The sequence below is a fragment of the Ostrea edulis genome, chromosome 6, assembly GCF_947568905.1.
Source record: "Ostrea edulis chromosome 6, xbOstEdul1.1, whole genome shotgun sequence".
Taxonomy (NCBI): domain Eukaryota; kingdom Metazoa; phylum Mollusca; class Bivalvia; order Ostreida; family Ostreidae; genus Ostrea; species Ostrea edulis.
The window spans coordinates 65,203,137-65,228,914 of NC_079169.1; the positions used below are offsets into that span (position 1 = coordinate 65,203,137).

Consider the following 25,778-nt stretch of genomic DNA (forward strand, 5'->3'; position numbering starts at 1 on the left):
CAAAGACATGTAATTATATCCTGTTAAGTCCCACGAAACGTATGTATACCTTCATTGTTGATAAAGCGAGTCTATCTAACAGATGTTAAGACTTCCTTCACAATTAAGAGTCTATTCAAGTAGGACTTTCTTGATAATTAAAAGTTTATGATTAAAAGGGTGTAGTTATATATAGGACTTCAGCTCTCGATTATTTAATATGATATTTTGGGGGGGGGGGGGGGTTGTCATTTTTTTCTGGAATGACACAAGGAGTTTTGCTTGCAAACAAGAGATTTTGCAATTGCAATTTTCACTGTGATTTGATGGATGATATGAATATCTAATAAAACATGCCTAAAAGACTCAGATAGACATTGTAATTTTTAAACAAAAAATATTCATGAAAATTAAAAACATTATTTATCAATATTTTTTAAATCGATCTACAACTAAAACCTTCAAGAAACATTTCAGTTAGAAAAAAGAAATATCAGAAAAATGAAATTTTTAAAAAGAAATTGAAATGAAATTGTAAAAATTCAGAAATATTGCAATTTTTCAAATTTAAACCTGGAGCACGAATGGAATTTTTTTTTTTTTTAAAAGTGGTCATTGAGAACACTACATTATCTTGATGTAAAATGGTTTACAAATTAAATGAATATACAAAGGAAACTAATTTCTTCATGAAAAGTGCATAAAAAATTTACATTATGAAACGTTAAGTACAACTGATGATGGTGTTATGGCTGTTAAGCCTTCAATAAAGACTGCATGCATGATTTAATCTGCAATTATGGTGAAAAATTCAAGTACAAAAGGGGTAGTTCGGGAAACGTGTTTCTAAAAGAAATTGCTACATCTACACATGTATAAAGAAACTGGTATTACATGTATAGCCATGAAGTACTGTACATTGTAAAAATTGTGACCCGACAACCAAGGATTTAAAAGTGTGTGGCCAGGTCAGGAGGAGAAAAGATTATATCTGACACAACAGTCGGCTCTTGTGACAGGAAGGGTTGTCGTGATTTAACCTATCATTTGTCATTAAGAGAATGGGTTTTTTTATGGTCAAAAACTTGACCAAATCAGGGTTAACCACCATATAAATCTATCAATCAACTCCCAGCATTTCACTTTGTATCCAGCTTCAAATGTGCTCCATTTTCAGTGTCTCACATAAATCACTAGAGAGTGTTTTTATGGAAAACAAATATCTCCCCAAATTGGAAGTGCACCAAATAAAACCTCCCCTTAATGTACTGTATGAGAAGGAACATGGACATTGTGAATTCCAATAAGCCATATAGGAGAAGTGTTCACAAACTATTTCACACCCTCTACCCTTCAGATAAACTAGAACTTTAAGGATAACAATTGGATCCTCATGTCCTTACAACATGCACATTTATAAATGCCAATGAAGCACTGTACAAATTATCAAGTCTATCAGATAAGCCATATAAGAGGAGAAGTGTTCACAAGCTATTTCATATCCTCCACCTCTCTTAGATCCACTATAACTTTTAGGAAAATAATTGGATCCTCCTGTCCCGACAATATGTACATCTACAAATGGCAATGAAATATTGTACAAAGTCTCAAGTCTATCCAATACGCTATACAGAAGGAGAAGCGTTCACAAGATTTTGTAACAGACAGACGGACAGATTTAAAGTACAAAAACAATTGATCATATACCTCAGTATGAAAATTCTATGCGATGCGTAATCTGATTGGTTTAGACAGTCACGTGCCAGGGATGATAAAACATCATATCTCCCCATCATATTTCACCTCTTCTGCAGCCTCGTGCATTTTCAATAAATTTTAAGGTTAGGTAAACATAGTTTATTGTGACGTCACAATACGTCCGAGTCATTGTACTTCCATAGTTCATAAGGCTCAAAATATGCGGGTCTCTGATACACAGTTAAAATCGCCTGATTTTGGTTGATCAATACAAAGACAAGCAAGTAAATTAGCATTCAAGGAGAATGGAAATACAACAAGAGGCCCATGGGCCACATCGCTCACCTGAGTCACCTTGGCCCATATCTGAAGACTTTCCATATATATTTGCATGTAAAACCTTAGTCACTATTATGGCCCAAACTACCCTTTGCAAACTTGAATCTACACTATGTCAGAAAGTTTTCATGTATATGTCAACTTCTTTGGCCCAATGGTTCTTGAGAAGATTTTTAAAGCTTTTTCCTATATTTGTATGTAAAACTTTGACCCCCCCCCCCCCACTTGTGGCCCCACCCTACCCCCGGGGGCCATGATTTGAACAAACTTGAATCTGCACTATGTCAGAAAGTTTTCTTGTAAATATCAGCTTTTCTGACTCAGTGGTTATTGAGAAAAAGATTTTAACTATATATTTGTATGTAAAACTTTGATCCCCCTTGTGGCCCCATCCTACCCTTGGGGGCCATGATTTGAACAAACTTGAATCTGCACTATGTCAGAAAGTTTTCATGTAAAAATCAGCTTTTCTGGCTCAGTGGTTCTTGAGAAGAAGATTTTTCCTATATATTTGTATGTAAAACTTTGATCCCCTATTGTGGCCCCATCCAACCTCCGGAGCCCATGATTTGAACAAACTTGAATATGCATTATGTCAGGAAGCTTTCATGTAAATCTCAGCTTTTCTGGCTTAGTGGTTCTTGAGAAGATTTTTAAATGACCCCACCCCATTTTTGTGATTATCTCCCCTTTGAAAGGGACATGGCCCTTCATTTGAACAAACTTGAAAGCCCTTCACCCAAGGATGCTTTTGGCCATGTTTGGTTGAAATTGGCCCAGTGGTTCTGGAGAAGAAGTCGAAAATGTTAAAAGTTTAACAGACAGACAGACAGACGACGGACAAAAAGCGATCAGAAAAGCTCACTTTAGCTTTCAGCTCAGGTGAGCTAAAAACTGGCTATCACATCACTGTATTTCGTTGTTTAAACTTTCTATTTTGTTGACGTAACAGTGTTACCGTTAGGACAATGTCATCTAAAATACAATGTATAGATGAGCGGACCTAATTGCAAATGAATTTTCTTAGTCTTGCTTTGTTTTGGTATAATAGACAATTTATTGCATGAATGTTCGGGAGATATGAAGATTTATTCACCCAAGAAAAATCATATTCCCCGATGGTTTTCATAAATATTTTTACACGAGTCTTTTTCACAGAAGACATGTACATGTAGCATTTCACTGATCATTAAAAAGACAAAACAACACTATTCTTTTCTGCATTTCATTGGGCATCAAAATTGTATCATCGTGCAATAAAATTAAATGTTTAAAAATTACACAAATTACCATTTCAAAAATCAATCTTAAAAAAAAAAATCACACAAATCATCTAAAATGAAAGATCATGGCATTGATATGTATTCATTGTAAAAAAAAAAATTAAAATAGAAAAACATACATATTCAATTAATATGTTGACATAAAATTAATATTTTTTTTGTCCAGTTAAACACTACAGCACAAGATTTTGTGAATGTATTGTCGTAGGAAAGCATCAACACAGAAATACAGCAAGCAGCACATCAAAAAATATTTCAGCACACACTGCAATCCACTGATCACATTCAAGTACATATCAAAAAAATAATTGCCATACTGACAGAGAGGACGAAAAAAAATTAACTGTAGAAATTACAAAACTTTTTATTTTTCAAACTTCAAAATATTAAATTTTCTTTGAAATACAAAATATGTCTTTCTTTTTTTCAAGAAAATATAACGTGAAATTTTGGGGGTACAGTGTATATGCCCTTTATATAACTACATGCATAAACAATTTCTAATTCAGATACAGGCTCACGTACCTTGAATAAAGCTATTTGTATTTCTACTGAAGGGGTGGGTCTAATTTTCTACTCGCGAATTGAAGTCCCCACAAGAAAGTGAACTAAAGTAAAACTCATTTAGTGCGGACACGGCTACAGCGAATTTACAGATATAACAAAGTTTTTCTGATGTATTGACAGCATTCTTCATACTTCCTTCATTAAAAACCTGATAAGAATTTGGTTATAACAAGCTAATTTTTATTCCCACATGTATTAAAACTGTCTGTAATGAATTCTTTTTCATAGAAAATCATTGTGAATTACATGTGACTGATTGACCTCATTGTGAATTACATGTGACTGATTGACCTCATTGTGAATTACATGTGACTGATTGACCTCATCGTGAATTACATGTGACTGATTGACCTCATTTTGAATAACATGTGACTGATTGACCTCATTTTTCGCATTGTTTCTACTTTTCTTCTTTATCTTTGGAGTAGTTTGGACATCTCATTACTAATATTTTATGCACTCATTTCTCCATTAGTAACCTCTCATAATTAATATGTCTATGAAGAGAATTATCATGATTAACCATGTGTTCTAACAAGTGGCAGGTAAATCATGTTTCAGGTGGTGTGATATTCTAATTTAAAAAAACTAGCCAAATTTTATTTTAATCAAAGAATCTATTAATGATCATACTGTTAAATGTACTTAAAAAAATAAATTTTATATGGCGAGTTTAATTTTCTGAGTCAGTTGATTTAAAATAGTACACACAATTAAACAGCTGTAAGTTTCCATAATAAGCTAATACACTGTCATATTTCATCGCAATAATCAATTTTTTTTACCATCTACAGAAAGATGGGTATTTCGCATATTCTATGCTTTGTAAATTGTCCTTGCATCAAATTGTTATAAATTGTAAAAATAATTTGTTATACAAATGTAGTGAATTACAGCTGTATCGAAGTGTCAATCAATGGGACCCCAGGTATTCGCCGTAACCGAGTTTCACTGTACCACCACGAATGACAACTTTACAAGAATGAAATTATGCTCCCAACAAACACACACACAAAAAAATCTCAGACCATGGACATTTGTGATTTAACAGTTCATATGGTTTTCTACAGATTTGCGCGACATCTAATGCAGATTACAATTTTGAACCCATGCATAGTACATTTTTTTTACACAATGTGTACTGACAGAAAAAAGAAATAAAATGATACACATTCTGCACTCTAGTATATACCTCTGCAATAAAATGTGATAGTGTCCCGGTACTCAAATTTACAGCTTGTAATTGATACTTAACTTTTTCATTCAAAAGAAAACATCAATAGCAATGAGTAATAAAAGGCTTAATACAACAATGTATTTTATCTAAATATAGAGGGGCTAAAATGATATATATTGTACACACAATCAGTATTCAAATAAGGTTATCCCTGTTGAAAATTATTCCTTGTTACAGCATGCAGTTATTTCACATTGTGTACAGTGTTTGAATAAATCAATATTGAACTCTTCCCCTTTCTATCATAAAGTAAAAGATACAATGCATGTCAAAATTCAATTTTAAAACAACTTTGGTTTCTACACAAGAACATCATCAGTAATGTGCTATAAATTCATATAACAAAAATATTTACAGGTACAATACACAAATTCTACATCTCTCTTTAGCTTTGACATATAACATGTATGATAAAAAAGAACTGCAGTACAAAATGACTGTCATCTTATTTTATTTTCTTCTTCGATAACCAATATTTCCCCCCAATACATTTTCTAAAACTCTTATAATTTACCATGCAATAGATCTAGTAAATTCATACCGGTATAAGGTAAAAGTTCTAATCAAACCTGTAACAAACCCATTTTAAATGGTATCTGTTATCTGACACTGTCTTTTGCATAGTATATATTAAGTTTGTAAGGGAATTGCATTAGACAGTATATAAATTTGAAAAACTAAATTCTACTGTCACTTCATACTGGAATTAATTTCAGTTGCCCATTGGGTGATTTTAAAACATAGCAAAAATAAATTTATTCATAACTTTAATGTAGCAACTCTGGGCAGATTTAAACCTGGGGAAAATCCTTTTTCTGCTATACAGAACTGTTCCATCTGGTCGTCAGTGAAATTAATCATAGCATGATTAGTTGCACATTGGTATAGATGCACATTGGTATAAATAAAACTTGAATATGATCACATCCACGGGGAATTTAAGAATAAAATATTGTGAAACCAACAAACACAACACTTAATTAACTGCACCACACTAAGAATGCCACACCCCAGTATCACAACATCTATAACTCCTACACAGACTTTTGATAAAAAAAATTTAAGTAGTAAATGTATGTTATGAAATTTAACATTGAAACCGTAATATGAAACGTACAGTGAAATTCAATATGAAATGTTTGTTTGTGAATGTGACTCTTAGTTTACAACAATGATCCATGACTAAATGATCAATTTTAAAATTTACATGTAAGATGATACACGCAATTCATCATCTTTAAAAATGAAAAAAAAAAGAAGCCAAACTTATAAATGCTTTGCCCTCTAGTGGTGACAATTCCCTTTTCAAACTTCTGTTTGGTTTAATTATGTTGAATTCTAATCACCTACAAATGGTAGACTTAAATTGTTAAATCTCCATTGGTAAAAATGATTCAGCTACAATGAGATTATTTCAATCTTGATTCTCCTTTGACCTACCTCGTAAATAACTACATCCCATCACTAACGGATTTATAAAACGAATCCTGATCTTAAAAGATTCTGAATGTTACAGTGGTTTTAAATAAATCTTAAACAGACATCAACAAGACAAAAATAGACTGACAAGCAGGTACCCCTAGTCATCAACCAACAAGCAGGTGCCCCTAGTCATCAACCAACAAGCAGGTACCCCTAGTCATTAACCAACAAGCAGGTACCTCTAGTCATGAATCAACAAGCAGGTACCCCTAGTCATGAATCAACCAGAGGCATGAAAGGAGCACCCTAAATAGATCCTAAGTTGATGTGTTTTATTTTGTACACATGCTATATACATGAAGATAGCATGCATATCACTGATTTGTAGAAGTTTTCTCTCTAGCAGTGCATGTTATCATGTTACACTTCAAAATAAGATATAGACAGAATCTGGTGGGAACAGATCTACGTATGAAACGTATTCACATACACCTATACAATATACACGTATCTACGTATGAAATGTATTCACATACACCTATACAATATACACGTATCTACATATGAAATGTATTCACATACAGCTATACAATATACACATATCTACATACCATTGCACACAGATTATTGCGTGGTAGTTAATAAATAAAAATGATCATGCATAACAAATACAAAAGCGGAATGTACAAGTATATGTCTTACTAGGGTAACATTTTGTTTATGAAGAGGTGAGATTTCTATTCTCTGTTACCCAAGATCTAGCTCTATCTGTAGAAACAGGACATTTTGAGGAAAATCTGATGCAATACAATAACTTGGATAAACATGGGTACTTGAAATGCTATGATGATTTTGATCAGAGAACTCGGTGCACCGAAGGATTTCAACAACAGCTATTCATTCAATTCTAGTCAATTACAAAACAATAAGAGTAACCTTTGATTACTTGGTTAATAAACCCTCTCTCTCAGAAACTGCTTCTGGATAACTTAGAGAGAAATAATGAATTTTACAAATTGACAATAACTAACATGAGAATTGAATGCCTGTTCTATAGTGTGTTATCATCATCGTGGAAATCCGTCTCCTCTTCGTCTTTGTGGAACGGAAGTCTGAGGCCCCTCCTGTTCATTCTTCTCCTCATTAATGCACAACCAAATGCAAATCCCAGCAGACTGCCCAAGACAAAGCAGGCAACACTGACCCCTGCCACAGTGCCCGCCATGTTCAGATCGTGTTCCTGTATCTCGCCTTTACTAAACAGACCGTGAAGAATCCAGTTCCACTCCACGTCATCTTCAATACCTTTTGCAGATAAATCATCCCCGGTCCAAATCACCATTCCTAGAAAAATAAAATCAGTCACTTCACTGGATATCAACTCAGTATCTGCTACAATTATTGGCTATAGGTGTAGTTTCATAGATTTGTCACTCGATTAAATTAGAGAAAGTTGAAAATATGTGCACCTTTTAAGGAGATCAACCTAAATACATGATGGTCTTAAAACTGTGATAGATAAGAATATTCAACTAAAAAAATCAAATAATGTTTTGCAACTTTTTACAAGAAATCGTGAGTTATTGAATGTTCAAATTTTTCCTGTATGGATGTACTTCTTGGCAGAATATAAAAAAACAGCATTTTCACTTTATGCATTGTGGTCAATCTGCATAAGATAACCTTTCATCATCTCTTGTGAAATTTTCATCTGATTTTACCTTGGTAAAGTGGGGGATCTCCTTGCAAAAAGGCTTATCGTAAGATAACATTACTGCAAGTGCTATTGAAATCAAAACGTGGAAGTTTGAAATTTCCATTCCAATATTTTACATTTCACCTTGAAAACCAGTAGGATCCTAAATATTGGTGCATGGCAGTTTTCTTATAATATGTATATTTGAAATATATGCCCTCTTCTACTCATAACCAACATATGAAATATCATTATGATCAAGTGAATATTTCTCAAGATATTGAGTGGACAACATGTGGTCTACCAACCGACATACCAACAGGTGCAAAGCAACATGCCCCTTTTCTTTGAAGGGGGGCATAATAAAAACAAGACTATCAGTAAAACTGATGGATGCGCCCCGGACTACATCTAACCAAAGAACTACTTCATGATAAATGACAAGCACAATGATCAACAACTGTTGAAATATTGTTGAAATGGAGGTATTTTCATATACAGTAAAATATCTCTATCTCGAAGTCCGAGGGACCTCGAAAAAACTTCCGAGATATCCGGGGGTTCGAGATATCCAAAATCGATCTTGGATATTTTTTGAAGGAGGATATTTGATGCATAGTATGGGATTCGCATTATAAACAAACAAGAGGCCCATGGGCCACATCGCTCACCTGAGTCACCTTGGCCCATACCTGAAGACTTTCCATATATATTTGCATGTAAAACCTTGGTCCCTATTATGGCCCAAACTACCCTTTGCAAACTTGAATCTACACTATGTCAGAAAGCTTTCATGTAAATGTCAACTTCTTTGGCCCAATGGTTCTTTTAAAGCTTTTTTCTATATTTGTATGTAAAACTTTGAACCAACCCAACCCCCCCCCCCCCCCCCCCCCCCACTTGTGGCCCCATCCTACACCCCGGGGACCATGATTTGAACAAACTTGAATCTGCACTATGTCAGAAAGTTTTCTTGTAAATATCAGCTTTTCTGACTCAGTGGTTATTGAGAAAAAGATTTTAACTATATATTTGTATGTAAAACTTTGATCCCCCTTGTGGCCCCATCCTACCCCCGGAGCCCATGATTTGAACAAACTTGAATCTGCACTATGTCAGAAAGTTTTCATGTAAAAATCAGCTTTTCTGGCTCAGTGGTTCTTGAGAAGAAGATTTTTCCTATATATTTGTATGTAAAACTTTGATCCCCTATTGTGGCCCCATCCAACCCCCGGAGCCCATGATTTGAACAAACTTGAATTTGCATTATGTAAGGAAGCTTCCATGTAAATCTCAGTTTTTCTGGCTTAGTGGTTCTTGAGAAGAAGATTTTTAAAGTTTTTCCCTATATATTTGTATGTAAAACTTTGATCCCCCCTTGTGGCCCCATCCTACCACCGGGGGCCATGATTTGAACAAACTTGAATCTGCAATATGTCAGGAAGCTTTCAGGTAAATTTCAGCTCTTCTGGCTCAGTGGTTCTTGAGAAGAAGATTTTTAAATGACCCCACCCTATTTTTGCATTTTTGTGATTATCTCCCCTTTGAAAGGGACATGGCCCTTCATTTGAACAAACTTGAAAGCCCTTCACCTAAGGATGCTTTTGGCCAAGTTAGGTTGAAATTGGCCCAGTGGTTCTGTAGAAGAAGTCGAAAATGTGAAAAGTTTACAGACAGACGGACAGACAGACAGACGGACGCCGGACAAAATGTGATCAGAATAGCTCACTTGAACCTTCGGTTCAGGTGAGCTAAAAACCTGTTGCTGTTTCTTATAGTTTAATTCAAGTTGATAAATTAATATTGTGGAATTTCAAAGACAAACATTTCGTTTTTTTAAATATATATAAACATCCAATTGAATTCACAATGTGTTTCAAAATTAAGATGATCGTGCCTGTATGCTTACTTTAAGTTTACTGATGTCGCTCGACTGGGATGTAGTTTTTGCGTTGTAATGAAAGAACCCATCACGTAAGAAACAAAAAAGACGGATTAAAAAAAAAACTTTTAAATGTCTATTAAATAAATTTTCGTGTTTTCTCTGTACTAGTTTTAATGATGAAGCGTGTATTATTAAATGCGTTATCGTTATTAAGAGCGTAAGCTTCAAGCGTACTTCGACGATTTTGTGCGTTTATCTAACCCACATGTTAATGATAGAGCATGCGTCATTCAAAACACTGTCCCTGGAATCGGGTGTGTTAGTTCATAATTGGCAGTGAACTTTAGCCGTAATGTTGGATGGCTTCACTAATCACCTAAGCTGTTGGACTATTTATTGCGACCTGGGTCTGCTTGGAAAAGCGAGCGTGGATTAGCGGTCATTAATTATAATTTATGTAGCCCCGGGTGTGAATGTGCGACTTAACGACGCCAGGTATGGTAAGCAGAGCGGAAAATTTACTGCACTTCGAGATAAACCAGGTGAATTTAGGGTATGGGACCTAGAAAATACTTCGACATAAGCGGAGTATTCGAGATTACCGTGTTCGAAATATCAGAAGTTTTTTAAATCATTTATATAGGGAAAACGACCGGGACCAGCGGTCGACTTCGACTCAAGCGGGGTATTCGAGATAAACCATATTCTCGATACAGATATTTTACTGTATAAGGTTATGTTCTGAACGGCCTTGACCTTTATAAATTGACTCTGAGTCATCTTCGTCTGAACGCCATTTGCTTGTTATCTGTTGAAATAAGGAATTTTTTTTCCTTTTTAAGGTATATGTTCTGAGTGACCTTGACCTTTCCAAAATGACCTTGGTACAAAAGGAATTATGATAAATTTCTAATGATAAGAGATATGAGCTTGGATTGACGAGCGGACACAATGGCAACTATATGCTCCCTGGAAAATTTTTGGGGAGCTTAAGTAGTTGAGAAGAAATTTGACCCCCCCCCCCCTTCCAGAGACTTTGACTTCTCACTTTTCTGCATGAAAAGTTTGATAAAAATTGAACAAGAAATACAACTAATATCTTACACAGCAAAAATTTTAATTTCCTGTACAGTAGTGACCTTGACATTTACATTACTTTGGAAACCAATAAGAAAACAGGTCTTTAATTACTAATGGAAAGGCCGTGCTTTCACGTATCCGGTTTTAAATTTTAAACACCGACTAGAAAGTTCCGGTTATAACTTCTTTGTCTGTTTGTAGTTTACGAGAACTGTATGAGTCAAATTTAGCATTCAAATGTGAATCTTCAGATATATTTACCATGAATTATTATAGTGTCAAGTCCTCACTAGCTCCAATGGTACAAAGCAATGTAATATCTACACTGATCTCTAAAAGGCTCATAGCTTGCAATCTAAGGCTGAAGAAGTTAAAAATCATACATAGGCGTGACCCTCACAGTGGAATTCAAACTGTTTTAGTGTGTGGTTCAAAGAAACCCAGAATTACAAAGTCTCAGAAAATCATCAGCAAAGTTGTTGAATATTTGAACTTTTCTTCATACCAGTAAGTACTTTCAAGAAACAAAATTATTTGTATATGAGTTGTAGTTGCTAGAATCTACACGTATGTTACACTACATTTATTTTTTCTACAAGTGTGATATAGCATGTATGTATTTTTATGTAAGATATGATTGATAGCAAAAAAATAACACACACACACAAAAATTGTGAGAAAAAGGAAGGGGTGGGGGTGAAAATTTTCAGTATGTTTTACATATATATATATATATATATTGTTATATTCTGTTAATCTTGATTTTAAGACTGTATTTGCTTGCTGTTACATTTTACTATTTTCAAAGTGTGCAAAAAATAATTGTAAAACTTAAATTAAAAAATGGGAGTTTACATATTCAAGAGACCATTTTGCAAAATATATCTGGTCAACTACGGTAAAATATGTTTTTTTGTTAACCTTAGATATAATTCTAAATATTTTTAAAGAAAAACTGGGATGTAAACAATTAGATTTTGAGAATTTTTCAAAATTGCGATATTCTGTGATTTTGTTCTGAAGGATGTGAGTAGATTAAACAGCAATTATGTGTGTTTTCAATTGAATATCTTTAAAAATTGTCTCAGTAAATGAATATCTATTGGTTTTTATATATTATAGCTTAATATGATGTGCTTTGGTGCATAAATAAATAAAATATGAGATCATGCATCCTTGTGTTAAAATTTGGCAATTGCATTTGGGGATATATGTGCTCTGTAGCACATAGTATAAAAATGAACCCGCAAAGGTATGTTTAATATGGGTTTTTTAGTTTAATAGTTTATGAGTTGTTAAAGTTATTTAAATGAAAAAAAAATTTGATTGACAGAAATTTTGAATAGTATTTACCTACCTTAAAGTTGGATAAAGAAAACTGGATGATAAATGTTAGAATTTAGCTTTAATCTTGTATACAATAAATTTTTTAATTACCCTCCAGTAACCTTCAGTTTTCACCAGTAATCTTGAAAACCAATAGAAACCAAGGTCTTTGTACATAACGCTATACCTCATAGTCAGTCAAAATCTTTATTACAAGAAATTTTGGAATTTCCAATCATGAACTTGATCATTTATCTCTTAACTTTGAGAAGTGATAAGAAGCTTTCACAATCATGCAAGTCTAACAAAATTTGCATATAGATGGAGAAATCTTGTCCTTAAGCTACTTAATGATTTCCCTTAAAGTGACCTTGAGCTTTCACCTATAACCTTCAATATTTATAGGAACCAAATTCTCAAAAAGGACGTAAAACAACACAATGTAGCATTCCTAAAATTCAATATGAGGTCAAACGAAAGAACACGAATGGATGACAATCAATTCCAGAGTCCAAAAAGTGTTCCATGATATAAAATCAATGAAGACAATGCATCATCACGCGTGACAATGTAATTATGGTTTGTATAATTGCAAGGTCATTAAATCAATCATTCATATTCAGGTGTGTAGGCTGATCAATAGTAGTTAATTCTGAAATGATATCGGAATAATTTTCTTCTGCCTCAACAAAGCAAGTGTAACAACTGAATACAATAGAATTTCTGAATTGGTCAAACCTGACACTATAAATGCATGTGACTGACCTTTCAACTGTAGGCTTCTGATGAACATGTATTTGTCTAGGAGACTGTCATGTCCTTCATACCAAATCTGATGCTGCTGTCCATTTTTCTGTAATGAAGGCATCGCTGTGTTAAAGTATTCTGGCGTTTTATAGTCCCAATATTATATGCACAAATAACATTCATATCTATCGAAAATAAAAGATTAGATTATGTAAATTATGGTGTATGTCATGAGTTACTGTGTATGTTGTAAATTAGAGTGTATGTTGTAAGTTACTGTGTATATTGTAAGTTAAAGTGTATGTTGTAACTTACAGTGTATGTTGTAAATTAGAGTGTATGTTGTAAGTTACTGTGTATATTGTAAGTTAAAGTGTATGTTGTAACTTACAGTGTATGTTGTAAATTAGAGTGTATGTTGTAAGTTAGAGTGTATGTTGTAACTTACAGTGTATGTTGTAACTTACAGTGTATGTTGTAAATTAGAGTGTATGTTGTCAATTAGAGTGTATGCTGTCAATTAGAGTGTATGTTGTAACTTACAGTGTATGTTGTAAATTAGAGTGTATGTTGTCAATTAGAGTGTATGTTGTAAGTTAGAGTGTATGTTGTAACTTACAGTGTATGTTGTAAATTAGAGTGTATGTTGTCAATTAGAGTGTATGTTGTAACTTACAGTGTATGTTGTAACTTAGTGTATGTTGTAACTTACAGTGTATGTTGTAAGTTAGAGTGTATGTTGTAACTTAGTGTATGTTGTCAATTAGAGTGTATGTTGTCAATTAGAGTGTATGCTGTCAATTAGAGTGTATGTTGTAACTTACAGTGTATGTTGTAAATTAGAGTGTATGTTGTAAATTAGAGTGTATGTTGTAAGTTAGAGTGTATGTTGTAACTTACAGTGTATGTTGTAAATTAGAGTGTATGTTGTAAGTTAGAGTGTATGTTGTAACTTACAGTGTATGTTGTAAATTAGAGTGTATGTTGTCAATTAGAGTGTATGCTGTCAATTAGAGTGTATGTTGTAACTTACAGTGTATGTTGTAAATTAGAGTGTATGTTGTAAATTAGAGTGTATGTTGTAAGTTAGAGTGTATGTTGTAACTTACAGTGTATGTTGTAAATTAGAGTGTATGTTGTCAATTAGAGTGTATGCTGTCAATTACAGTGTATGTTGTAACTTACAGTGTATGTTGTAACTTACAGTGTATGTTGTAACTTACAGTGTATGTTGCAAATTAGAGTGTAGGTTGTGACTTAGTGTAATGTATGACTGATTGTATATCATAATGATGTGACTTATATTCCTCCTGATTAGTAAAATAAAGGAAGGAAAACAAAGCAAATGTAGCTGTTTGTAGCTCCTTACTATGACAGAATTTTACTGCGAGATTATCATAATGCCTACAGAATTTTTTCCATCCCAGACTGAACCCAACACTTGCACTCATCACCCCCCCCCCCCCCTCACTCCATATTCACCTCTATGACCCTATATCAAATTCAAGGAGATTCCAGCCCTCCACAGTGTCAGGCAAAATCTACCCACTATATCCTCACAGCTTCGATTGTAGTTTAAATCTACTGGATGCTATCATCAAAAGTTTCTACAATTACTCAGTGCATGGTATTTTAACAACTTACCATTACATTGATGTAGTCAGATCTGTAGATTTTTTGGAAATGATGCGACTTGGCAGACTTGTATTGCTCTGGATAGCTTGCCTTGATTTCTGCCAGGCTTATTTTCTTTCTATGGGACAAATCACACACTTCAGAGCCATTTTCTTTAGCAAATTTGCAGGTCATTTCGTCTTTCCTCCCTCCAGCTTTTTTCTGCAGGTTTAGTACAAAAATATTGTTAGTCATCAACATTATCTATAATCATGCAAGAAGTATGAAATGTTAAATTATTTTGTTTTGTCTAAAATGGGTATACTGTACACAATTTCTAAAACATAATGAGTTTCACTTGAAATCAGACTTTCAATATGAATTAATCCATCAGAGAAAATGGTTATCAAACAGTCCTAATCTTCTGAAGAGTCTTACGTACGTTTTTAGTAATATTCACACAAGTATAATCAAAACCATGCCAAGGAATTCCGATAATCAGCTTGTCTGGGGAAATGCCATGATCAATGTATAATTCCACACCTTCAAAGAGACAAGAAAATGTGTAATTAATCAGCCGTAAGAGCTTTATAGATCACAGCAATCTGTTAGCTGAAAATACAGGTAACTTCATTTATTAATTTGTCACTGTGTGTCGGAGTCATCTGTAAGAATAAGTAAGAGAATAATATCCTGCATTTCCAAAATGGAAAAAAGTCAGCTGTCTTTGGAAGAAAAGGAAACTTTTCGCCTGTGAAAGCATGTGTAGCCAGTATGATTCTGATTGATTATCTACGAAACAATAACCTGAATCACAGATCAAATATAGCTCTGGAGCACCAGCTGCAACAGGCTCTTAAAGTATTCAATGTACATGTATAATGAAAGATGATTGAACAATATTTGAATGATCTAAATGTTTATTGTAAAACAATGATGAGAGTGAGGTAGATCAAATTCACATGACTGGTAAGTGATTAGCAGTTGATCTTTTTTGCACTCAAGAATTTTTGGAAGAGTTATCTACCCTTGATAAAAATAAGAAATTTTTTATTTTCTAATTATATGAGTGGGAAATAATCAATTTTATTTCATAAAGACAATGGTTATGTAACTTTTCATTAAGAAATTAGTAAGAAAATATAATTTCCTTAAAAGATACTATAAAATATGCTCTTTCCATAGACTTCTATGTAAAATTCAAGGTAAAATAAATTAAACAGTCATCAAAATTTCGTAAATTCCTATGGTGAATTACTAAGTTTAACAAACTCTTCCACCATCCATTTATTATTATGAAATATGTTTGTTAACATGGAATACCTTAATTCTTATCCATACACAAGTATTAATGTTTTCATGATAAAACCCTTACCAAATAGTGAAGCTGTCATTATAAAACATTTATCAAAGACTAAAATTGTCATGATGAATCCTTACCAAACACTAACATGATAAAATCCTTACCAAACACTAACATGATAAAATTCTTACCAAACACTAACATGATAAAATCCTTACCAAACACTAACATGATCAAATCCTTACCAAACACTAACATGATCAAATCCTTACCAAACACTAACATGATCAAATCCTTACCAAACACTAACATGATCAAATCCTTACCAAACACTAACATGATAAAATCCTTACAAAATACTGACACTGTCATGATAAAATTCTTACAAAACATTACTAGTAACAGCTGTCAATGTAAATACTAACAAATCACTAAAAATACTTACCAAACACTACAGATGTCATTGGCATAGTAGCTTTGGCAATGCAATTTGTGTTGGTATCACACGTAATAAAACTTTCAGGACTCGTGATAAAAGCTGCACAGTGCTCTGCCATGTATTTGGACAAGCTGCAGTCACCGTTGTAACAGGGCGGCTTGTAGGGAACTATACAGAGCAACTGTAAATCAAAGCACACCAACAGGTAGGCTTATCATCAAAAGCTGGTCATAATGGTAAATTGCGGCCAAAAATTTTACAATCTGTTATTTTTTCAGGCAGAGTAAAACTTGCAGAATTGCATCTATTTGTCATTCAAATGATTTCAATGTCTTCAAAAATATTACTATATATTGAAAGTGAATCTTCTGATAATGTACATACTAGTAGGTACGGTACAGTGTAACCATAATCTTTACAGAACCTTTAAGGAGGATAACTAGTGATGAAACGATTGTCGCCGATGATCGATTGTCAGTCGTTCAGAGACCTACGATGCTACTAACTGATTACAAAATAAAAGTCGCCGACATCGTTGACCAAACAAAATCCGGAAATCACTTCAACTTTGTTCAAATCTTATTTTCTGTATGTCAAAACCGATCAAAAATAAGCAAACAAAATGGCGGGAGATATGAAGGATGGTAACAACGACATTCAGGAGTCAAATAAAGGAGTCTATCTCTGATATCTTTGATACATTGAGATTATAGATAAATTCCACTACTTGATATATTGAAATTCTGATTTATTCACCTGTGAACAAATGAAACAAAGAAGAATTCAAATGTTGTTTCCATACATTTAATGATTCTGTTATCTATTTTGAGGGAAAACACTTAAATGCCAATTCCAATTATAATCGATTACATGTGTCCGATTATTGCCGATAATCGATTATGGTTTTTGGTCCGACTGCCCATCACTAAGGATAATGCATCACAGAAACCTGATATGGATGGAACAACTTCAAAGTGGGGGATATGTACAACAATAAGGAAATCAGCCATTACAATAATGTGTCATACCTCCTAAGATGAACTCATTCTTACCTCAGCATTCTGTGTCGTGAAAGATTTGGTGACTATGAACTTCAGCAACTCCAACACTTCTGTGACATGGGTATTGTCAGCCTGGCATTGTCCTAACAGCTCAAGCAAATCTAAGGCTACATAGTCTGCATAAAGCCTATCTCTCTTTTTAATCACCTTGTCTAACCAACTTAACAGAGCTGGATCAGATGTGTTTGTATTTGTCGGTACTTTCTCTGAAAACCAAACAAAGCCTCGGTATTAGGGACTCAACTCCTTTGGTTATTCATGTCTAGGAAATTTACATTTTTATCCATTCGCAAAATTTTACAAGTACTAATGAATCCTTTACAATGATAAATCCTATATACAACTTACAAAATTTGGAATCAAGCAATAGTAAGTACTTATACTGAATAATTAAGGTGTTTGGCATATTTATGATATCTGTATTGTAAATATATATCCCTTACTGTATACACTGTGTATGATAATCTCGGCTGAGATTCGGCTTGGCTGACTATTTGGACTGACACCTTCACCAAATCTCGGAGCAGTCTTTCATAATTCATGTCTGGAAATTTACTTTTGGCTTTGGTTGGTGCTAGCAATTAATGAGCACTCGGGTAAATCTGCTGTTCGCTTCAAATAAGTGATTTGACTGTTAAAATTATCTCTCTATCACTATTAATTTTTCATTGCTTACCATCTAAGTATGAAAATCCGAAAATGAAAATAGTCACTAAATTTTTCGTTCAAATGATGACTTCCATGGTGCAATATTTTATCTCCCAAAATTGAAGAGTTCCAATAGTTTTTTTTTTTAAATTAGCGATATACAAGATGGTATGTGGAGATAAAATGTATCAGTAACTCGAAAATACAGACTATAGGAACTCTTCAATTTCAGGAGATAAAATATTGTGCCATGGAAGTCATCATTTGATCAGAAAATTTAGTGACTATTTTCATTTTCGGATTTTCACACTTAGACGGTAAGCAATGCAAAATTAATAGTGATAGAGAGATAATTTAACAGTCAAATCACTTATTTGAAGCGAACAGCAGAGTCACCTAAGTGCACATTAATTGCTAGCACCGACCAAAGCCGAAAGTAAATTTCCAGACTTGAAACTATGAAGGACTGCACCGAGATTCAGCGAAGGCACCCGTCCAAATATTTAGCCAAGCCGAATCTCAGCCGAGAGTATGTGTATGACTGTACCCTCAACCCATTAAGTGGCATCAATAGATTTATTTCATCAATCTGTATTTTGCAAGTAACATATATGTTTTGCATGTTGCTCTTTACTTGTATGCCCTTAAGGGTAGGGCTGAAAAGATACGCCCCCTTCACGATACGATACATATTGCAATACTTATGCCACAATTCAATACTTTCAATACGATGCAATTTACAGAAGAAACCAAAAATAACCATAAAGAAAAATTTAATTACTGTATTTTAAACTGATAAAGTTTATTATCATTTTTGGAAGACTTAAGGCAAACAACAGTACAGACCAAGCCTGATGTATTTTACTGAACCAGTTTGTAATTAACGTATCGAACCGAAAATTGAGGCAATGAATTGAACATTGAATCGAGAGTTTATATTGAACAGTATCAATATTTCAATTAATTGTTTCAGTCCTACTTAAGGCCCCAAATTGGTTTCAATAAAATCTGTTGTTGCATACGTATTTTATCAGAAAAACATACTAGATAAACTTTTTTGAAAAAACAGTTGATGCATTACCTGTAAATGCAAAGTTGGCATGATTTTGGTGGGCAGTACACATAAGTTTCTGGGCTTTAGATTCACTGACAGTCTCTGTGGCAATGACTGTGGTGATGTCATGCCAGAGCCATTTCGTGTGGTCTGTTTTGCCTTCTGCAACAATTGCTACCTGTTATGATAAAAATACATTTCAATGCTAATAAATTATTTCAAACTAGTTTAACATAACTTTACTGTTAGTCATTATGACTGTGAATACTCTGAATAATGAAGGGAAATTAACCTTACTGGTAATATGTCAAAACGTGCATTCATTAACAATGTTCAAATTAACAAGGAGATATATTCAAGAGCAGGTCAAATTCTTCAGCATTAAAGACACTGATATCATAATAATTTTAAGACCCAAATGATCTTTAAGTTTTTGAAAACTGTCAATCTGAAGGTTTGTTCACCATTGTTCAGATTTTTTACTGGTACATGTATTTTAATCAGTACCACATGGTCCTAATGTCCATTAAATCCCTCATTTAGCAGTAATACAGTCAATTCATTTTTAAAAGCGCTCAGAAAACATTGCTAACTTTTCTGTAAATTCGAATTTCCTCCCTTTTTTTGATGGTAATGTGTTATAATGAAGATTCGCCAATTATTTCCACTTGCTAAATTGACTTCAAAGTTATTAGGTATGTATCAATTAGACAAAATACATTTTTATTTTTCTCAATTTCATTAAATTCTCGATTCGATTTTCCCAGAATAAGCTGGTGGATTCCTACAGTTAACCTTTCCTTGGTTTTCCTTGTCACTATGAGGATGCCTAGAACAGAAATGTTTAAAATGCATTTTAGAGAATGTGAATATATATCCTTGACCTTCAAAATGAATGCCGACAATGTTTTAAAAGTCATATTGCTGTGACGCGAAAAGAACAGGGAAGGAAACTTAAAGTAAGTACAAGAAATATGAAGAGAAGGACCACCGCCCAGGCTCAGAATCAGATTGATTGTTTTGCTGTTTTCCACCACTCAACAATTTTTCAGTTATCTGGTGGCGCCCAGTTTTTATTGGTGGAAGAGAGAACCCAGATACAATTAGACCACCGACCTTCCAAAAGTAAACGGGGAAACTTTCTCACTTACCAGTACAAGCGGGATTCGAACCCGCGCCGACCAGAGATGAGAGGCCATGTGATTTTGAGCATGATGCTCTAACAACTCGGCCCTCTCAGAATCAGAAGAAAAAGAACAAACTGATTCATAAAACTGACCTATCTAAGACGGTATTTAATATAAATATGGAATTCAAATGGAACAAAGTAATGAAACTTTTAATTTAGAAATCTTATTAATTTTTGAGAACATTCCATTTGGCTGGAGTGAAAATGTGAAATCCACTAGCCCTACTGGCTAGGATAAGTTTTCATGAAGACTGGCACTGGTGTCAAATTATTAAATCCAAGTTAAATCTTGCTGAGATTACATGTAGTATAATGTACAGTAATACTGTATGTATGGATGAGTGCAAGAGGCACATGGGCCACATCTCTCACACGAGTCATCTTGGCCCACATTTAAAGATTTTTCCCTATATATTTGTATGTAAAACTTTGATCCCCTACTTTGGCCCTATCCTACCCCTGGGGGCCATGATTTTAACAAACTTCAATCTGCAGTGTTAGGAAGTTTTCATGTAAATGGCCCTTCATTTGAACAACTTGAATCCCATTCACCCAAGGATGATTTGTGCCAAGTTTGGTTGAAATTGGCCCAGTGGTTCTGGGGAAGATGAAAATTGACGACGGACAACTTTTGATCAGAAAAGCTCACTTGAGCCTTTGGCTCAGGTTCGCTAAACAGTCAATGGACAACAGGCGATCAGAAAAGCTCACTTGGGCTTTCAGCTCAGGTGAACTAAAAAATTTACGAATATAAAACCAAGTGAGATTTAAACTCTGCTTTAAACAGGTTGAGATCACTTCCCCCATAGTGAGGTTTTCTTGCTAAATTGCAACTATCCCTCTTTAGAAAGTAAACATTAATTCCCATAAACAGGTGTTGTGATGTTTTGATTGGAAATAATGGCAAATTCTGTGCAATGCTGAACAAGTGTGACACACACTCAACATGGCATGAATTGTCTCTATAGAATTGACAATTATTAATAGTCAAGAAATTTATGCATGTCCTTTAGTTTGTATATAATGTCTCTAATCAGTAGTGTTCTTTCACGTTATTGCCCCTTGAGGGTTCATAATTGGTCGATAAATCATATAAAATTCATATCATATCAACATCGCTGCATAAGACTCTTCAAGAGGGAAGGAGGCTAAAATACAATGCATATCATGTGTTTTAGTTTTGATTTGTATACAGTTTGCAGAAGTATCAAGACATTTTAGCATTTATTTTTTCTTCTTTTGACATGAAGCACAGAGATGTACCCCATGGGTGTTTTTCTCGGTTGTGCAGGATATATCAATTTACTCTCACTAAAGAGGAATAATCGCATTTTCTTGAGAACATATCGCTGTAGGGGAAGTGTTTACAACCTGTTAAAAGTTAAATACAGGACGTCCAATTCCACAGGCATCTGAATTTTAATCAGTAAATAGATATAAAATAAATAGAAAAAAGAAAAAAGCTATATCTATTTATATATATTGTGTGTGTGTGTAATTTTTTTTCTTCTTTCTATTTTAATATATCTATTTACTGATTAAAATTCAGATACGTACCGTTCCTATTCCGATACATTGTCATTTCAACACTTGTAAGGCATCGACTAAGACGAGTCGTACAGCTGTGCATTTACCTTCCCAATATGTTACCATTTAAAAAAAAAATAAACAAACAAATAAAAAGAAAGAACGTTGATGAGAACAACCAACCTCTTGATTGAAGGAATATTTATGAACTCTGCAGTACATCGGGTCGCATGGACACTGCTTCACGGCATAATCAGCTAAGGCCACACAGATATACGGTATGACGGAAAACATTAAGCTCGAAACTCTCATTCTGAGAGTTTGTATCACTGGGGTTATATTCAACAACTTGCGTTCACGCCAAAGTCAAGGAAAATTTCATTTCCGGAAATACAGGTAGTCTTCCGGTCTTTCAAAGGTATTTCGACTTTGAACAGTCAATCTTTAGCTCACTAATCTAATAATGTGGGTTTGGTTTGTTGTTGTTGTTTTTTTCCTCAGAATGAGGAAGAACTATAGTTTATACAACCACAGGCACCTGAATTTCTGTCAATAAGTGGCTAAATAAAGCCAAAGATCGAAAAATCCTACCCCATCTATACATGTATGAAATTCAGGTGCCTGTGATACAACTAAACCTCGGTGCTGTACTTTCTAAGTTTTTTTAATACACATACAATCAAGCTGGGCTTGAACATAGAAGTGATTCACGCCTGAGCATGCTAAATACATTAAAACAAATATTACTAGGGGGCTGGTGAGGAATAGACTGGTTCCCACGTTTTGAGTTTAATCTACGTCATAACAACATAAAGTGGAGCCAAAAGTTGTCTCTCTTCCTTTCAAAATTGCATACATGTTTTTAATTTTTACCATCAAATGTTAAAATTGTATAATATAACAATTAACAAACTATACATTTTAAAATACTTTCTTAATATTCTAATGAAAATTGCAGGATTTATATAATATTTTGTAGGAATTCGTATACCGTTTTCGAAACCTTTAAATATAATTCAACTAAATAAACTTTATAATGGCAGGCCACTACTTCTTAAATATAATCAAGTTTAGAAGACAAAATGATCCCATACAGTGTGCAAATTCATGTGTCGCCTGCAAAGGGTAAAATTAAATTTTAGATCCTGTTCAATACAGGAAAATTAATGTGAATATGTTGTAAAACTATTCAACATTTAAAAATTTCAAAGGTGGGCGAAATTATTTTGTTATGACTTGTGGACATAAGGAAAAAGTGAAGATAACTGTGGCCAATGTCAAATCCTATAAAGAATACAAAATTAAAAGAAAGATAATAATCACAGATTGACCCCTGGACACACCAGAGGTGGGATCAGGTGCCTAGGAGGATTAAGCATCCCCTTTTAACCATTCACACCCTGCGTAAGCCTAGTAACTATCTAATCAGATAAATGGAGCGAATTGACTTGTTTTTAAATTCTTATAAAGCAGAGTTTATTCAAAAGCTTAACATGTATTAAGAAGAGAGAAACTCTTTCTGTGACCTTCAATTTAACATTTAGATATATCAAGGATGTTTTTTCAACTATTAATTAACAATTTTCTTTTTCATGCATGTCAATTCAATATATATCCCTGTGAACTCGAAATAAAAGACATTGGAGTCTTCCACATCTGCTTTGTACTTAGATATTTTATTGAATTTTCAAAATAAATATTAATGGCAAACAACTCAACTTTTTTGACAAATGGGATGATTAAATCAGCTAAATCTCCATTGTCAACTTCCCATATTTATGTACATGATTGAAGCAATATTTCAATTATATGTTTTACGGTGTGACCGTTGAGTCGAGCGAAGACCCTTTCCATCTTGCAATGTTCAACAACTTTAGACATTTAATCTGCCTATCTATTTAATGCAGGAACTATAAAGCAATCGATGTAAAAAAGTGCATTGTGATGTCATATCAGCTGCAATGTTTTTGCTTTCCCTTTCAAACAAAGCAATAACAAAATATACGAAGGTAGGAGAAAGCTTGTCTGGAATTTAAAAACGTTTTTATTGGTTCTTTCCAAACAATTTATTTTATATCAGGGCCGGGTTGTCAATGAAGTATGTACCTCAGTGATAGATACATTTTTCAGAAGCATTGTGGGTAATCCCCTTAATTTTTCAGCTGATGAAGAGCAAATTATGTGACTCGCATGTGTAATCATTGGAGCAAGTTCGTCACGTTGCTTCGCTTGCTATCACCTGCACATGGTGTTTATCTCTCTCAACTCATTCGATACGCAAGAGCTTGTTCTGCATATGATCAGTTTTTAAATCAAGGCAGGCTACTGACAAACAAGTTGATGTTACAGGGGTTTTGACAGTCTCGTTTAAAGTCAGCATTTCGCAAATTCTATGGCCGTTATAATGATCAAGTTTGTCAAAACAACCTATCTTTGGGTCAAATGCTCTCCGACGCATTTCATACCGACTGATACCTTTTTTGGCACACCAATTTTGACAACGGATTACTCCGTTTACCTGATCAAGATATAGTGCTTATGGCAGATGTGACTGGTCGACATGGGATGCTTTTTGTTTCATGACACACCTTCTCAAGGTGCATCAAATGTCATGAGAGTCCTCACAGTGTGAAAGATATGACCCAGACATGATATACTTAACAGATGGGAAAGCCTATACTAGAAAACGGGTGCATGTATAATGATTTGACCTTGGGGTCAATACTTTAGGTTGCTGTTGGGCTATAACACATCATTTTATGGTGATATAAGAAAAATGAATAAAGCAGGCAAAAGGTTACACCATTTGATGAAACATGAATATGTCAAAATCTCGGACAGTCCCAGAAAGACATTAAATTAGTATTAAGCCTTTGTGAATCAGTACCCTAGAAATGCACAGGGTCTTTCTTCAACCATACGAAATCGTGTTGTAAAAATAGTACCATTATGTGACTATTTCATGTGAATTAGGTGGCTACTTGATGGTATCACTTTGACAATGTAGGTTTATATTTCAGGAGCAAGGCCCGGTGGTGAAAGGGTACTCCAATCCATTGACGTACCTAGATTCATGTAAACTGTTCATTGAGGGTCGTCCATGAAGTTTATGGACAAGAGTCGTTTGACACAACTAGCATCATACACTTACGAAATTCATACTAAAACTGGAACTAACAATGACCAGTAAAATGTTTATCACTTGTGTTTTATGAAAAAGTAACTTTTATAAAATATATGTACATGTTTTTTTTTAAAAATATTAAGTTTAAATTGTGAAACCAGTTTTCATTACACATAGAAGAGGGAGAGAGAAAATATACGTACATTATTTGATTTAATACTTTAAGGCTAGCTGCATAACAAATGCTACATGAACTCAAATTCTTTATGTAATTGCAATGAGAATTACCTCATTTGTGTCCTAAAACTATTTTTATGTCTCGATTTAAATCTGGATTATCTGGCACTGATCCTATTCCCACCATTACACTTTGTAGTGACATTATGTCAATGATACTTCCAAATGGCGTAGTTGTGTCACAGGTAATTTATAATCATTTAAGGAGGTATGCTACGCCAGAGAAATTTGATATGGATGAAAAGTGGAGGATATGTATAACAATATTTTGAAATTAAAAACTTTCAAATTTACATTATGTAGTCATAAAATACAGTTTCAGT

General features: G+C 33.9%; 1 protein-coding gene across 2 annotated transcripts; it reads right to left on the reverse strand.

Moving 5' to 3' along the window:
• Nucleotides 1-3,225: 3,225 nt before the first annotated feature.
• On the reverse strand, nucleotides 3,226-22,798 carry LOC125683210 (di-N-acetylchitobiase-like). Of its 2 annotated transcripts, XR_007372826.2 has the most exons (9): nucleotides 22,278-22,719; nucleotides 19,406-19,556; nucleotides 17,668-17,882; nucleotides 16,622-16,796; nucleotides 15,316-15,416; nucleotides 14,904-15,095; nucleotides 13,278-13,365; nucleotides 7,064-7,869; nucleotides 3,226-7,017 (listed from the first exon to the last, which is right to left on the reverse strand). XR_007372826.2 is itself a non-coding variant. In XM_048924095.2 (8 exons), the coding sequence occupies exons 1-8, from the start codon at nucleotides 22,404-22,406 to the stop codon at nucleotides 7,577-7,579; spliced, it is 1,344 nt and encodes a 447-aa protein (XP_048780052.2). In that variant the 5' UTR covers nucleotides 22,407-22,798; the 3' UTR covers nucleotides 3,226-7,576. The 2 variants fall into 2 exon arrangements, 1 of the variants encoding a protein (XP_048780052.2); XM_048924095.2 differs by having other exon boundaries at nucleotides 3,226-7,869; nucleotides 22,278-22,798.
• Nucleotides 22,799-25,778: the final 2,980 nt, after the last annotated feature.

Bases quoted from the DNA above. Each gene is read 5' to 3' on its own strand.
- LOC125683210 (XM_048924095.2), bottom strand. From the start codon at position 22,406: ATGAGAGTTTCGAGCTTAATGTTTTCCGTCATACCGTATATCTGTGTG. The intron at 17,883-19,405 runs GTAATGCATCAA...TTTGGTTTTCAG, and splicing joins TGCCAACTTTGCATTTACAG to AGAAAGTACCGACAAATACA. The intron at 15,417-16,621 runs GTAAGTATTTTT...GTCTCTTTGAAG, and splicing joins AATGACATCTGTAGTGTTTG to GTGTGGAATTATACATTGAT.